Source organism: Oryza sativa, chromosome 2 (genome assembly GCF_034140825.1).
Source record: "Oryza sativa Japonica Group chromosome 2, ASM3414082v1".
Lineage (NCBI taxonomy): Eukaryota > Viridiplantae > Streptophyta > Magnoliopsida > Poales > Poaceae > Oryza > Oryza sativa.
This window is the reverse complement of record NC_089036.1, coordinates 13192022-13207994: the sequence shown is the minus strand read 5'-3', so window position 1 is coordinate 13207994 and position 15973 is coordinate 13192022. Positions and strand designations below refer to the sequence as shown.

The following is a 15973-nucleotide window of genomic DNA, read 5'->3' as shown; positions in this document are numbered from 1 at the left end:
TAACCCCGTTAGATGGATCCCACGGTTTTGGGTTAAAAATATACAAAGAGAAATAGAAATATCTTTTTATGAAATATTAATTTACTGTTGTACCCTTCAGTGAATGGATAAGGATCCAAGCAAGCAAGCAAGCACAGCTCTGCTCAGGTCAAGCACCGATTCAGTGCAGCGGCGTGCACGGCTAAGGCTGGCAGTGGCGTGTGTGGGCTGATGCAGCCGCTGGGTAGGCTCACACCACTTACCCACTTACCCACTTAGGCCAAACCACTTAGGAGTAAGTGGGCTAATGCGGTAAGCCCACCACGTCCAGCGGCGCCGCCACAGCCCACATCGAGGAGCATCAGAAAGAGGAGGAACGAGGAGTGAAAGAGGATTGGAACAAGTTCGTCGTTGTTGCGGCTTGAACCCTAGCTGCTACCGCCATGGATTCGATGCCGCCTCCTCCACCGCCTCCTCCTCCGCCGCCTCCGCCGCCGCCTTCGCCACCGCCTCCACCGCCGTTCCCAGTGATCTCACAGACCTCCGCCAGCACTGCCGCTTCCAATGCGCCCTTCAAGGGACCTTCGTGGTCATCGCCGGTCATGGTGGTGCATTCATCGTTGCTCGTCGCACCCACTCCGCCCGTTCTGTCATTTTCTGTGGGTGGTGCTATACTAGCTTCTGCTTCAATCCCGTCGACATCTACACAGGTGAGTTCTTGAATTCTTTCCCTTGATGTGGATGCAGTGAAAAGGAGATGTAGATGTAGTGAATTTGAGTAGGTTGAATCCAGTAGCAAGGATGTAATTTTCAGATTCAAACCATATTTAATTTTGTAAGGATGTACGCATCACTTCACCTAAAAAAAAGAAGATTATCTAGTTCCTGCTTGTCTGTGATTAGTTGCTTTCGTGACATAACAATGTGCAGTTTTGATGGCTTGCCTTTACATAACATGCTTGATGGTCACCTGGGATGTAAATATGTGATATGCCTGCTTCTTTTTCCTCTAAAGTTAGTGATTAAACAACAATTTACATGTAACAACACACATGAAAACAAGTTAAAAAAATAATTTGCTTACAGTAAGTCCCCAATTCTGACAAGCCTTATGGTTAGCTCCAATGGTCAGTCGATGCCTTAGATTTTAAGTTAAGTTTAGCCTGAACACACAAGATTAGCCTTGGATAGCTAAGTTTCAGCACTAAAATCATTATCTGTTTTGTTCATGAGTTTCAGAGCCCCCTAGATTTTAAGCTATGTCAATTATATAATGCAGTCGCTTGGCTATCAAATTCCTTTTATGTCAGAAGACAGTTTAAGAATCAAACAAAGTGTAGCATTGCACCGACTAAGGACAATTTCAGAAGACAGTTTCAGGTTGCCAACCCATGTTTACCTTTTCATTTTTCCTTTTTACTGCTGTAGGTGACTCGAGAGGGAGGGGTACTGGCTTCAAATACCTCGAGGGCCAAAGCAAATCGTAATGCCCCAACATCGAAACAACTAAAGCATTCAACAACAAAGCGGTCAAAACCAACTATGGTAACAATGGTGAGGTCTCCGGGGATTCGTATTATGATGTCACCCATGCTAAGGTCCCCAATACCACGTGCATTGTCCCCACCTCCAACACACGAGAGGTCACCATCTTCTTCCCCTGAGGAAGCAACTACACTTCAACATCGTAAGTATTTTTTTCCAATAAAACCTTCAATTGTCAGAAAAAAAAATAGATTTTCAATTTTACTGCTATTTATTTAGGCAATTGATGCATTTACTGTACATTGAATATTATGTTTGATATTTTCATAAATCATAATATATGATTGATTTAAATAATTAGGTTCATCTAGAAGCAAATCAAAACGCAAATTAAGGTCAACTGTTTGGAAAGACTTTGATCCGATATATGAAGGAGAGGTGCTTACAGGAGCTCAATGTGTTCATTGTGGCAAAATATTAAAGGCTACACGAGATGTAGGGACTAGTAGTTGTCATAGACATTTACTAAAATATAAGGGCAAAGCTAGAATGGATCAAATGTATTCTCAACTGATGGGTGTATCATCTGATACATCATGTGCTGACGCCCTCACAAATTGGACATTTGATCAGCATGTGTCTCGGAGAAAGCTTTTGGAGTTAATAGTTGCTCACGAGCTACCCTTTAGCTTTGTGGAATACTCTAAGTTTAGAACTTTTGTGGCTAGTTTAAATCCATGTTTCAACCATATTTCAAGGAATACCATAAAGGCTGATTGCATTAGTGAGTATCAAAATCAGAAGGTAGACTTACAAGTGGTTTTGAGTGGCTCGAATTCTAGGCTTTCTCTCACTGCCGACATGTGGACATCAAAGCAAAAATTGGGTTATTTATGCATCACGTGTCACTTCATAGATGATAAATGGAAATTGAAGAAAAGAATAATTAGGTTTGATCTGCTATTTCACTGAATTTAGATGTCAAATCAGCTTTGTTCCCTTTTTTGTTTCCCTTTTGGATGATTCAAGACTTGGAAGTAGTTGATACTTGATAATACATCATATCCATCCTTGTGTTGCCACTGATATTCAGTGTGGAGATGTGCATATGACTGTGTGCTTACATTTTGCTTAGACGGGAGCACACCTTTACTGACAGACAGATGGTGGTGTATTTCTTTCTTTGCGTTAAGTGGATTATATTTTCATGGAATTCGATGTTATGCAATTCTGTCAGTATATGCAGGGTTCCTGAGAAGTTCCTTAAGAAAGTCTGAACATTGAGGTCCTGTGCTGAATGTAGCCTCCAAATTGTCTGAATGTTGATTTATTTTATATTCTTTGCCAGCGTCAAAAAAATTATATTCTTTGCCATGAATTGCCCACATTTTTTTACCAAGTTTTGGTTATACCATTCTAAACTTCCTATGCATAACTCAATTATGCAGAAATTGCAGGTTGTTTTCTCTCTTTGGTGCCTGCAGATTCTTCTGATTCTTTATGGCTAGCAGGTTGCTTGCTAATTTCCTGGGATCCTGTTTTTTTTTTGCTGGCAGTACCAAATTTTCGTCTGAACTAGTGCATAGTGCAAGTAACATGCATCCTTTGTTCTTTCAAATATTCACGAAGTAGTGCTTCCTGATGAAAAACTCATATATAATCATGATTTGTCAATATGCAGAACCTGAAGATTTGCAAGCGTCAACACCATCAGGCATTGAAGTAGAGCAGCTGCAATGAACAGTCTTGTGTTATTGATACAATCGTTAGTTTGATCTTCATTAGGATATTCATAATGTCCTATTATTCCACTCACATTAATATTGTAAATTCAGTGAGCAATGCAACGGTTCTGTGACTTATGTCATTCTGTTTGCCATCTTCAAAATCTTGGAGGAAATTTCGTTGTTTGGGATTGAGTGCTTAGTCTGAATTCTTCTCAAACATTTCTTGTAATTGATGCCACTGTGGTTTACTACTACTTACAAACACTAGCACACAAATAGCAAGTTGATTATCTTATCATGCATGTTCTTTTAATGTGGGCAAAGTAGAACCAGCGGGCAGGCGGGCAAGGCCGCCAGAAGTTTGCGGGCTTGCACGCGGACTGCTCGGTGCCACTAACTTGTTGCGGGCATAGCGGCCGCGGGGCGGGCACGCCGCAGCCGCGCCACTGCCAGCCTTATGCACGGCGACAACGGCGGCTCCGGCGGGAGGCGCGGCGACGACAATGGCTCTGGCGGAAGGCGCGGCGACGACGACGGCGTGCGTGCGGGGGCGGCAGTCGTGGCGAGGGCGTGCAGGCGACGGCGGCGGCGGCAGTCGCGGTGAGGGCGTGCGGGCGACGGCGGCGGCCGCAGCGAGGGCGGGCGGGCGGCGAGAGCTTGCACGCGGCGCGGCAACGGCTGCGGCGAGGGCGTGCGCGTGGGGGCGGCAGCCGTGGCGAGGGCGTGCGGGCGACGGCGGCGGCGGCAACCGCGGCGAAGGCGTGCGGGCGATGGCGGCGGCCGCTGCGAGGGCGGGCGCTGGCGACGGCGGCGGGCGCCTCACTGGCTACTGCTGCTGCTCCCGTGGCCGCTGGTTTCCACGCTGAGGCGTTGTGTCCGCCTCCGCCTCCCCCCACCGTCGTCGCTGCTACTGCTCCCGTGGCCGACGACGATCCCATCCTGCTCGACGTCGACGTCAGCGCCAACGTCGCCCTCCTCCTCGTCCCTTGCTCCAGGTCCTCCCCTACGCGATGTTGTTGGATGTTGATGGTATAAATGTCCTTTTGTTGTACAACTAACACCGTTACACCTTTTGTTAGAAGTAGGGGTAGCCGGCTGATTCAGATTCAAAAAGTGAGGGTAAAACTGCAAACCCTAAAAAGTGAGGGTAAAACAACAATTGGGTTTAAAAGTGGAGGCACATATGCAATTGCCCCATGATATTTTTAAGTCTAGGCACCGAGTGGCGAGTACCGACTCGATAATCTTTCTAGCAAAATCGATGTAATGGAATCAAACTCAACATATAAACACCAACGTTCATGGGAGTGAAACGGTCTCATCTTTTCGCTTATGCTTATACTTATCAGGCAAAATTTGAATTTTCAATCTTAAATTTGGAGTTGATTTTGGTTTTTTTTCATCATAGTTTATTTTTCAGCATTTGCTTCTAGATCGTTAAGAACACGTCACTACTACATAAAAGACAATAGGTGCCCCGGTTGGGAACCCCACAAAGATACTGGTTTTCCCAACATACACCTAGAAAGCGGTATTGATGTGAAAATCAAATAGGTGTCGATTTCTATGTCGGTTTAAAACCGGCACAAGTTTCATGAATCAAAATAAATCTTGCTGGATGCATCGACTCGAATGCATCCAACAATCCAACAATCCAATCCAAGAACACAGAGAACACTAAGCCACTAGTCACATACCGATTACTTCTTGGAATTGAATCCACAACACTTTGCCCCCCCAAAATCAACCACAATCATCATCACAAAATCACAAAAGGAATCATAGAATCACAACAACATGTAAAAACATCACATAACTTCCAAGAACTTCACTCTCACCGCCGTCGGAACCGCCCTGGCAACCACCATTGCTGCCGACGCCGCCACCACTGCTGGATCCACCAGCGGCCGCCGGATCTGCTGCGGGAGGGAGGCGAGAGGGAGAGGAGGAGGGGGCGGAGGGAGAGATGGAGGGGGAAAGCGAGGCGAGAGGGGGCGGAGGGAGCCGCCGCCGGTGAGAGGGGCGGAGGGAGAGGAGTGGCAGGGGAGAGCGAGAGAAATGTGGATGGGGGTGGATAAGGATGGAGTATAGGGGTGTCATGCTTGGCTTGGCTCGGTTTTTTGGTGTTGGTTTTCTACAGACCGACACCAATAATATATTATAGGTGTTGGTTCTTTTAAAAAACCGGTATTTATAGTATAGGTGACAGTTTTTCTTTAGAACTGACGCCTGTAATTCTTGAAAGGTGCCGATTCTTTATTTTTTTCCACCGCACAAAGGTGGGAACATGTCTATATGTACCAGTTTTAATTGCTGTGGCACCTATAATACCAACCTCTATTTTTCTCTACTAGTGCGTATATAAAAGTTTTATTCACAAATTATTTTTTATTTACAAATACGTCGTTTGGCTTGGCTGAAAAAGTTTAGGGTGGCGTGAATGTACACTGTCATTTTGGCATGGAGTGGGGGATATTAGTTTGGGGAGGCTTCATTCAGCCTATTATATAGGAGAGAATCCCTTATATGCAACTCCAAATTAACCGGTTTCCTTATATGCCACTTCAAATTGTTCAAATTGGCTCCTCCCTTCTATGCCACCTGTTTAAGTTTGTCCTCCCTTTTATGCCATTGTCGTTACTCCACCGTCAGTTGACCGTTAACTTTGTAGTAAAAAGATGCATTTGCCCTTGAGAGTTGGTATACAACCAATGATAGGTATTTTAGTACTAATATATCTACTGGATATAATCTATGAAAATTGATTTTTTTTTTCAATCACGTGCAATTTTAGCCATCACCATCACAAATAAATTTTCAATATAAGTATGAAACATACAGCTTTCCAACAATATTTTTAATAAAAAGAGCATTTTCCATTGGTTCTGACAAAATTTTGTTCACTCAAAAAAGATTTAAAATAAATTAGTTATGATTTTTTTGAAGTTTACACATTTTTTAATTGAGAGGGCATATTGGTCATTTATGAAAAAAACTAGTTAACAAACACTATAGTGTTGGGAGTGGTTTAAAAGGGTGGAAAAACTTAAATTTTGAGTGGTATATAAGAGAACTGATCAATTTCGAGTGGCATATAAGGGATTCTCTCCATATAGACTATAGACATTGACACTTAGGCAGCGTTCGTTCCAGTGAGTTTGTGGGAGAAAGCACATCGTTTTTCGCGTGCACGCTTCCCAAACTACTAAACGGTGCGTTTTTTGCAAAAATTTTCTATAGGAAAGTTCTTTTAAAAAATCACATTAATCCATTTTTGAAATTTAAAATAGTTAATAATCAATTAATAATGAGCTAATGGCTCACCTCGTTTTGCGTATCTTCCCAATCTCCTCAATCCCTTCCTCCTCAAACACACCCTTGATCACTCTATCGCATATGCATACTAAATACTTGTCAAGCTGCCCCAAAAACAATGACATTTATTGTGTTATACTGTTAAGCATCATCATTATTCATATGTAGCAAGTTAAACAAAACTATCATTATTTAGTCAATACTAATAGACTAAATGAGCCAACAAACCAAACAAGCTCCTTGCAAGCCAACTCAAACTACAAAGTAGGCTCGTGCTTGGGTCATTGGGCATGCGAGCCAAGTTGAGCCCAAGCTAAATTTCCAGCTAGCCCTACTTAGGCCCTGTTTAATTAGATGGGACTAAAACTGTTAAGTCCATATCACATCGGATGTTTGAATACTAATTATAAATATTAAACGTAGACTATTAATAAAACCCATCCATAATTTTGGACTAATTCGCGAGACGAATCTATTGAACCTAATTAATCCATGATTAGCCTATGTGATGCTATAGTAAACATGCGCTAATTATGGATTAATTAGGCTTAAAAAATTTATCACACGAATTAGCTCTCGTTTATGTAATTAGTTTTATAAATAGTCTATGTTTAATACTCCAAATTTATCCGATATGAAAGGGACTAAAGTTTAGTCCCTGATCTAAACACCACCTTACAATGATGAATGCTTATTGAAAGAACACATACTTTTTTTTAAGACTAAACACCGAGGCTAAAACCTCGGCATAGATTAGTTTATTGATGACACAACTATAAATACAAACCGTTTTATAGAAAGACCCCTAACAGATGGCCAAATAACCTTAGACTCCTGAAATTTGCAAAGAAGGAATTGAAAAGAAATAGAAAAGGCAATCAGGTACTTCGATGCTTCTCCACCTGAACGAGGACAACTATGGCGATAGTGACGGTGATTCCAAGACCACAAGCAGATGCAGAAGGACGCTATGAAGCAAACCCAAATGGGGCCTCGATAGTTGGAAGTTGAGATTTCTTTGACGATGCTTTGATTTCTCAACCGCTCTCTAAAGATCCACCTCCGATGACAAAGGAGGTCAACGTTCTTGTGGATGTATTGCTGGAGAAGAAGACGATAGCCGGCACAACCCGCTACAAGAAGAACCTGCTGCTCTTCCAGTTGATGACATCTTCGACAAACTCAGAGCTTCAGCCATAGAAGACCAGAATCCATGGCTTGGCACCAAGACAAGAGGATGCAATGCTAGCAACCTCTTGCACTACACGAACAAACAAACGAACAAAGAAAGAAAGGGATAAACCCTACTATGGAATACACCCGACTACCTAGACCTAGGGTAGCAATGGGTTGTGGCCCACCCTAAACCCCACCCCTGCCCATTTATGTTTATACTTCCTCTGCTCCCAATTGATCATCATATTATAGGAGTGCACCAAGACCACAGAAAGTTCATTAATAAATCTTTCATGCTACATTTACTCCAGTAACAAACTTAACCATACACCATTCCCACTATTTGCTAGCCAACAATAAACCAAAGACATTCATGTTGGTTGTAAAAAGTTATGTGCACCAATTTACATTTACTCCAATGCACAAAAAGGAATATACTTAGGGAATGGATACTAATACGATGAGAATTTACGAATAACCTCAAATAAGTTATACGATGATCAGTTGGGAATGGAGGGAGTATTTTGGAACGGAGAAAGTATCTAAGTTGGTTACAGCTAGGTAACCACTGGAATAATTATATTTAAAATTTAAATACAAATTATTACTTGAGTTATATCCTTCCACTAGATTGCGGCATCTAGCTTAAAAATTCCCATCTTGTGGAGTGTCATTTCGATAAATGCCAGTGTATATTCATTAAACCCAAGAAGAAAAAAAAAAGGTGATTATGTTACATTCCATATCTCATGGCCATGCCATACCTACTATATATGCAAACAGAACCATGTGAAAAATCTAGGCTTGTGTTCCATAAGCAAAGGCGAAAAGAGCAAGCACAATTATGCTTATGACGAAGATGGCAATGGATTTCCATGGACTGGCCTGTCGCCTAACAAGAACCACAGCCTTTTGACCTTTCTTAGCAGCATTGTCGACCTGCACACTTGGGCAGGTTAAATAGCCGAAAAGTAGTCCACAAATTGTTGCCCCAAGATGTGTCCTACAGTTTAACAGACATTAGTTTGAGGGTATATATATATATCCTTGATAAAAGCAGCAATATGCTAAAGGTAAAATATTCTATAAAGTTTATTGCTCTGCTTTATTTATGCAGTAAAAGTAATATTTTATAATTTCTTGTCATTGACTTTAGCATTGCTGAAACTTGAGATTAATCAGGATTTCGCTGATTTTTTTATGCCCTGTCCAATGGCAAATATAAGTTTCCACAGAATCCATGCCTATATTTTTTTATGCCTATGGGCCTGTTTGGGGGAGCTTCTAGCTGCTGCAGCTTCTCCCAGAATCAGAAGCTCCCCCAAACAATCCAGCTTTTGATACAGATTCTGAGAAGCTGTAATTGTAGAATCCAGAAAATGAACTAGAAGCCAGAAGCTGGGAAACCAGTTTTTCCAGATTCTGAGAAGCTGGCTACTAACGTTTAGATGTTTGACTATGATTATGCAAAAAAAATGAAATTGGTATAATTCACTATGAATAAATTCTTGAAAATTTTCTTTGTGATGTGCAGGAGCACATAGAGATCAGTTGTCATGGTGGTTGCTTGAAGATGTAATCCTTATAGCACAATTTGGAATCTGACGGACAGAATGATAAAAAAAATGTTTCTTTCATACATTTTTCATACATAACCTTAGCTTATAAGTGCATTTGCTTGAACAAAAATATTCCATAATTCAACCCAACCACCTACTTATTACTTGTTTGTACATATGGCAATAACAAACACGATACAACTAAAATCATGAGTCAGTGCTTGCCATGGATAATTTAACAAATTCATACAATAGCATTTTAATTATGGTGGTTGGATTTCTTGTCAGCTTTTTATTCCCCAGCCATATCTACCAGTACAGGTTTGGTTAGAATTATTCTTAAAGTTTCTTAAAAAAATCATGATTGTTACAGAAAATAAATAGCAAAGATGCTGAAATTAATAAAATATCCTTAAACTTCCAAAAAAAATGACAGTAGAAAGGGCGCATATTAGCAAAAGTTTATATTACGTAGTTGAGTTTGTACAGAAGTCATTAGAGATATGCTTATGGTGCATCCTTTTCTAGTAAAAAAAATAATCAGTTTACCAGTTGTCGATTCTCCCGAAACTGCTCAATAAGGCCAGTCACAATGGGGGTTTCACTGGTGTGTCATGCACATTTAATAGGGGTAAGACTGAATAAAAAATGATTATTTGCATGAAATGGGGATGAGAGAGAAGGAAAGAGTTTCATCCTGGTGAAACTCGTCAGCGTCGTTTCCAAGTCCTCGGTAACAGAGTGAAACCCCCGTTGAGGCCGATTCGTTTCATTCACCGGATCTCTTGCGTCCGCCTCCGCCGTGCGACCTCCGCATTCTCCCGCGCCGCGCCGGATTTTGGGTACAAATGATCCCAGCAACTTGTATCAATTAAATGCTTTGCTTAGTCTTGGAAACGTCAAAGTGAAACCCCTCCACTGTGGGGATTGTTTCATAAAAGATTTCATTTGAGAGAAGATGGTATAATATTTTGGGTAGCCGTGCAATGACACTAGCCATTGTGACTGGCCTAAGAAGCTTAAAGTTGTTGCCACAACAGCCTGGCTGAACATAGTTTCTGAAACGTTCTTATCAATAGCATCCTTGTTTTGGCTTTGATAGACAAGCCATGCTCCAATTAAAGCAAATACTGGTCCCTGTTCTGAGTTTTAGGAAGCAGCATTAATGTACACACCATTATATACAAACATGCCGTCTAGAATGACTTTTCTCTAACAAGACAAATTTGAAATACCATAATAAGATGGATCCATTTCATTATGATGGATCTGCAATACATAAGCTATATATACTCTTCTCTGAAGGTTGCAAGATGGTCACTACATTTGCAATTCAAATTCCTTTCATATAGAATTTATTAGCATTTACATTCATATATTCTAGTTTGCCATGTAGTTCGTGACAGTCTCATAATGAAACCAATTTTGATGGCAGCCACAGCTATATGTATATATGATCATTTCTTCTTAGCTATCAATTACATAACCAAATCTGAGATGCAAATCCCAATAAAGCGTGCTTATTTCTTAAAGACGAAATTGAGATTGAAATAATGATAATTCCAATTAATATTACAGGTCACCAAGTCACTTACTGTGCCACAGACGGTTAGCTCAGACGTGTGAAGATAGCTTGTCAAGTTCCCGCAAACTCCCCCAAGTATGTACATCAGCAAAAATGTCGTTTGACCATATGCTCTAGACACGCGAGGTCCAAAGATAAGTAATACCCAACATCCAAGTGCTATGTGCAAGAACCCAGAGTGCTGCAAAACTCAAATCACAAGAATAAGTCAGAAGAGAAAAATACTTACTTGAACATACATGTGTCTACTTTACAACCCAAAACTAGCAGAGTCGTCTAAATACACCATTCGACATAAAACCACCATTTTTTTCACTAAGGTGGCAGTGTTTTTTACACTCAAATCCAGTTGGCCCGTCATGTTTTTATAATTTTTTTCATGCGATTAAGCATCTAGCTTAATCCACGACCATTGTAGTTTTGAGCGGTTTTGGTTACAAAGTAGAAGATTTTGTATTTCAAGGTTACCTTAACATACAAAAAATGTAGTGAGGGTCCTAAAAATTGCAGTATTGTCTCATTTTCCTCTCTGAACCTACATTTTACTATCTGATGTCTCTCAACTCCCTGAACACCTATTATAAGGGCAATCTGAGCATGAGATTATACTCCCTCCATCCCTAAATATTTGACGTTGTTGACTTTTTTAAACATGTTTGACCGTTCATCTTATTCAAAAACTTTTGTGAAATATGTAAAACTATATGTTTACCTAAAAGTATATTTAACAATGAATCAAATGATAGGAAAAGAATTAATAATTACTTAAATTTTTTAAATAAGACGAACAGTCAAACATGTTTAAAAAGTCAATGGCGTCAAATATTTAGGGACGGAGTACTTTTCAGGGCATATTTGGCAAATGAGTTTAAGATATGATATATTTATACCCTCACCATCCAAAAAGCAAGTTTTAATCTTAGCCATCCATTTTCTCACCATTTCATCCTAATCCTCCATTCATTTATATTTCCCAATCCTTTACCTAATCCACTATCCACATGTCACCTCAATAACTACAGATTTGCATCCAATAATCATCAAACATGTTCTTCTTGCTATTAATCCTTTTAGCAAATCTATGTGTACTCTTTGGGATACTGCGATCCCCTGTGCTCTTGTCTTGTCTGTAATCCTCCACGTAATCCCTCTAATTATATATCTCACAGGGCTCTTGCGCATTGCACACGAAGCTTGCCTTGTATAAGCAAATCTGAAATGCATATTCTGCTTAAAACAATATTGTTGGAATGTTAACAGCTTCTCTCTTCCAAAACTAATAGATAGGAACAAAAAGAGAGGAAAATTTCTATGTTAAGGACAAATAAGCCTGAAATTCTATAATCTAGCATAAAAATAGCAGTCTTACCAAACACATTGGTGTTAGTAGTCTCCACCATTCCCCCGATAGTATTAGGTCATTTATCTTGGCTCCATACATCAAAGGGAGAGAGAGATTTTCAATATCAGAATTTCTCACCGGACTTGCTATTTCGAACAACAAAACTGCAATATTGATCGCAGCTAGTAAATTTCTGCATTCATATACAAGTTCAAAGGGTCAAGAGACCAAAATATGCCAACAAAGGAATTAGTTATAACAACATAGCTATGGAAAAAATATAAGTGATTACTCTTGTCTCGTCCATTTTGCCCACACCCTATCCTTCCTTTCATCTACCACTACCACCAAGCACAGAACAACTCAAGCACTTCCACACATAAATGTTAGTTGTATGGGATATGTTTGGATGTAGAGGCCGGGTTTTAATCCGTTATCTAGAAAAATATTATGATCCAAGTTACACAAAACTACAGAGATTTTCGCATGTGGCACATAACCCTGCGCACTAAAGTAAAAAAGTTTCACAAAATCACATTTTGTATCCAGAAAAGAAAGAGAATTGCATGCTTGCATGCAGCTCAAGGAAATTTGTATCTTTCATCAGAAGACTATGAGTAGTCTTGCAATCCCAACTTGCACCCTTTGTTTCACCAAAAAAAAAAAATTGCATATGTTAGTGTATCTTGGCAGAAAACTACACTCCCTATGTCGTAACATAAATCCATTCCTAGCATCCTAAGAAAAAGTTAGTATATCTCAAGCAGAAAAAAAATGAAAAAGTTATTACTAGGAAAAAAGGGGATTGAAGTCTCCCTTATTAACACAAAAGTAGAGTTTATTCGGCCAGATCTGCATATGACGCTCTCTTTCAAGGGGCTATTTATTTTGGCCCTTGGGAACACATCTAAAAATCTTGATTCCCTGGAAAATGTCATTTATTCATGTAGTTAGTGGCACACAATTGGTGTTGGACAGCGGACCACCAAGCACATCGACGCCTCTCGCATCCTAGTAAATGCCCTCTTTGTGAGCAAGAGGATAAGACCAATTTTCTTGTTTCTTGTGTATTTATTTGCTAGACAGGTTTGGTTTCCCTCTTTGAGCAAGTGGTGCTTGGGGTTCTTACGTCGTAACCCTCATATGTGAATTTTGATAAATATTGGACCGGAATCAATGGTTTGGTTGACAGCAATATCAGGAAGGAAGGGCTTGAATAGCTTGGTGATTCTTGGAACTGGACTATAGTGTCTTCAAGAGTGTCTCCTAGACTATCAACCTCTTTGGTACTAGCAAGAGAGGAAGCCCGTCTATGGAATTTGGCTCTCCTTATTTTGGATCACGGCTAGGTTTCTTGTCTTTTGTTTTTTTGGTCGTGTAATCGTTCTGGTGATAGCTTGTGGGGTTTTTCTTTTCGTGGTGCAAGTGAGTTTTTTACTTGTTGTTTTGTCATGTTTTTTAACACCTTCTCCTTCTATTAACGAAATGATACACAACTCTCTTGCGTAGTAGTATTGGGAAAAAAATATGTGAGTGGTATTAGTAACTTGGGTAGTAAAAGGGTATTGAAAGGATAAAACTTCTTGATTTGTGAACCAAATGTATGTACAATGATAGAAATCAACTTATTTTGGAACGGTGGGAGGACGCAAAATATTGTGTATATAGTGCAATTTGTGTTGAGAACAAAATATTAAAATTAAACCACAAAAGATCGATTCGGTTGATCTCGAATTGGGTTGTTTGCGGGGCTAAGTTCCCTATTTCAATGGACGTATATATCCGGTTGGATGTAGAGGCCGGGTAAAAATACCCTTCTCTAAAAAAACAAGATCGTTTCGGTACTTACGTCAAACAGAAACTGGATGTTTGATCATCTTGCTGCATGTCCAGGAAGTTCTTCTCATCAAATATCAAATAATTTGTGTAGTCCTCCACGGCAGTATTTAGATAACCCTTTGTACCTAAATCAGCATTACTGTTTTCATGAAGTTTCTTATGTTCCCGAAGAAAAATTTCCGTGAAGTTTGTGATCGCTATGCTTCTGTTCTTAGTAAACTGAAGTTACCTTTTTTTCGTCTGTTGAAGTTGATCTCGAATGATTCCAGCGTATTCCTGAAATCGCCATAATCAGTAGCCATGTTTGCTTCTTCTATGTTTGTGGATAATGGGCCAGTTCTCTGCTTGTTCGTCTGATGAAAAGAATATGGCTTCTGGGCGTCCTCAGTGTTTAGTTTAGAAAAATAGCATCTCAGTGCCCCCAGATGGTTTACTTCCATTTTTCGCGACGCATTAGACAATGTCTCGTTGTCCTCATCAGAAATTCTGGAGCTGCAGCTTCCTTCATCGTCCTTATTGTGTACCTTCGCAGCCACATGTAGTCCAACCTTGCTTCTTAGTTTTGACTTCAATGGACGGCAAATGAAACCCTCTGCAGAGTCACCCAAATAGCCAATATGTTGGTAGCTGTGACACTTGTATCTATTAGGTGTCAGTGATAAGCATTCTCGTGCAATTTCGGCACTTCTCCTCCCACTTTGTTCACATGACATCATTTTCCATTTTATGACCCCAGCCATTAGATACCTGAAATGTTCAAGTGTTTGGAGTGTTAGTATACCAAGGGCACAACACCAACTCATTTGTTTGAGCTAACTAGCATCGTATCCGTGTGTTGCAACGGGTCCCAATTGAATATATGTGCTGTAAGTCCAAATTAAAGAACACAATAAATAACCAAGTATCTCAAATCTAAAACTTGTATGTACCAATTACCACCAGGGTATGTTCATATGGGAAGTCAGGGAAGATGCAATACTTTTCTATGAAAAGCTTTCAAATAATAGAGATGCCTATATATTTACAACCACACAAATATCTAGAGCAAGGATGAGTAGTAACATAACAGAAACTTGTTGCAACCTATGAATTTATTTATTGAAACCACGTTCAGTTGTGGGGTTGATAGTTAAAAAGAACTTTGTAGAGTCAATGGTCAAAAATTGATAATTGGATACATCAATGCACTGGTGCAGTTGAATATTCGATCGAGTTTAATGCGATAAAATACAGAAGTAGGATCGATAAACTACCCAGCGTATGCTCCTCAGAAGTCAGAACAAAGCAGAAACAAATCACATGCGCATGCCGCAACTAATTGATGAGAGAGAGAAGAAACCAGGAAGCAGCAATTAAGCACACAAGCCAGATCGATGCGCAATCGTCGTTCTCTGAAAAATCAAAGGTCGAATTCATGCACGGAACACTTACGTACCAGCCTGCATGGAACACTTACGTACCAGCCTGCAGCTTTACAGCAGAGGGCGCTAGCTGCTTTGTGCAACAGTCGTACGCACGCCTAGCTAGCAGCAGCAGAAGGCAGCGAAAGCTGGAGGAAGCAAGTGGTGTGGTGGCCATCCGGTGGTCCGGCCCCCTCCTCGCTCCTCAGCTGCTTTGTACATTGCGAACCGATGAAACTGTGGCTGCCGCAGCGGCAGCGCCTCGCTGTAGGAGAGCGACGGCGGCCGCGCGGCACGGACCCGCCTTATCGGCGGGCGGACCAATGGCGCGCCGCGCGCGGGCGCTCGTGGGGCCCGGCCTGTGCAAGGGAAAGCGGCAGTCGGAGGGAAAACCTCCGTCTCACGTCACCAGTGGACCAGTCTAGCGCGACTCCTGTGGGCTTTGGCTTAGCTTTGGGGTTCATGTCATGTGGACGACGATACAACGACTAGCTTTGCCCAATTGGCCGCGGCTTTGTCATGGGCTCATGGCGTAATCTGATGTAACACAATGTTGCCGTTTGCCT

At 40.8% G+C, this 15973-nt stretch overlaps 1 protein-coding gene across 6 annotated transcripts; it reads right to left on the bottom strand.

Moving 5' to 3' along the window:
* Window positions 1-8221: 8221 nt before the first annotated feature.
* LOC4329191 (RHOMBOID-like protein 9, chloroplastic) lies at window positions 8222-15684 on the bottom strand. Of its 6 annotated transcripts, XM_066307319.1 has the most exons (8): window positions 15464-15684; window positions 14237-14754; window positions 14018-14132; window positions 12196-12361; window positions 10837-11007; window positions 10248-10378; window positions 9791-9814; window positions 8222-8685 (listed from the first exon to the last, which is right to left on the bottom strand). In XM_066307319.1, the coding sequence occupies exons 1-8, from the start codon at window positions 15583-15585 to the stop codon at window positions 8481-8483; spliced, it is 1452 nt and encodes a 483-aa protein (XP_066163416.1). In that variant the 5' UTR covers window positions 15586-15684; the 3' UTR covers window positions 8222-8480. The 6 variants fall into 6 exon arrangements, with proteins under 6 accessions (XP_066163416.1, XP_015626677.1, XP_015626676.2 ...); XM_015771190.2 differs by lacking the exons at window positions 8222-8685; window positions 9791-9814 and adding an exon at window positions 15261-15398 and having other exon boundaries at window positions 9857-10378; window positions 15468-15627; XM_066307318.1 differs by lacking the exons at window positions 8222-8685; window positions 9791-9814 and adding an exon at window positions 15261-15398 and having other exon boundaries at window positions 9857-10378; window positions 15464-15607.
* Window positions 15685-15973: the final 289 nt, after the last annotated feature.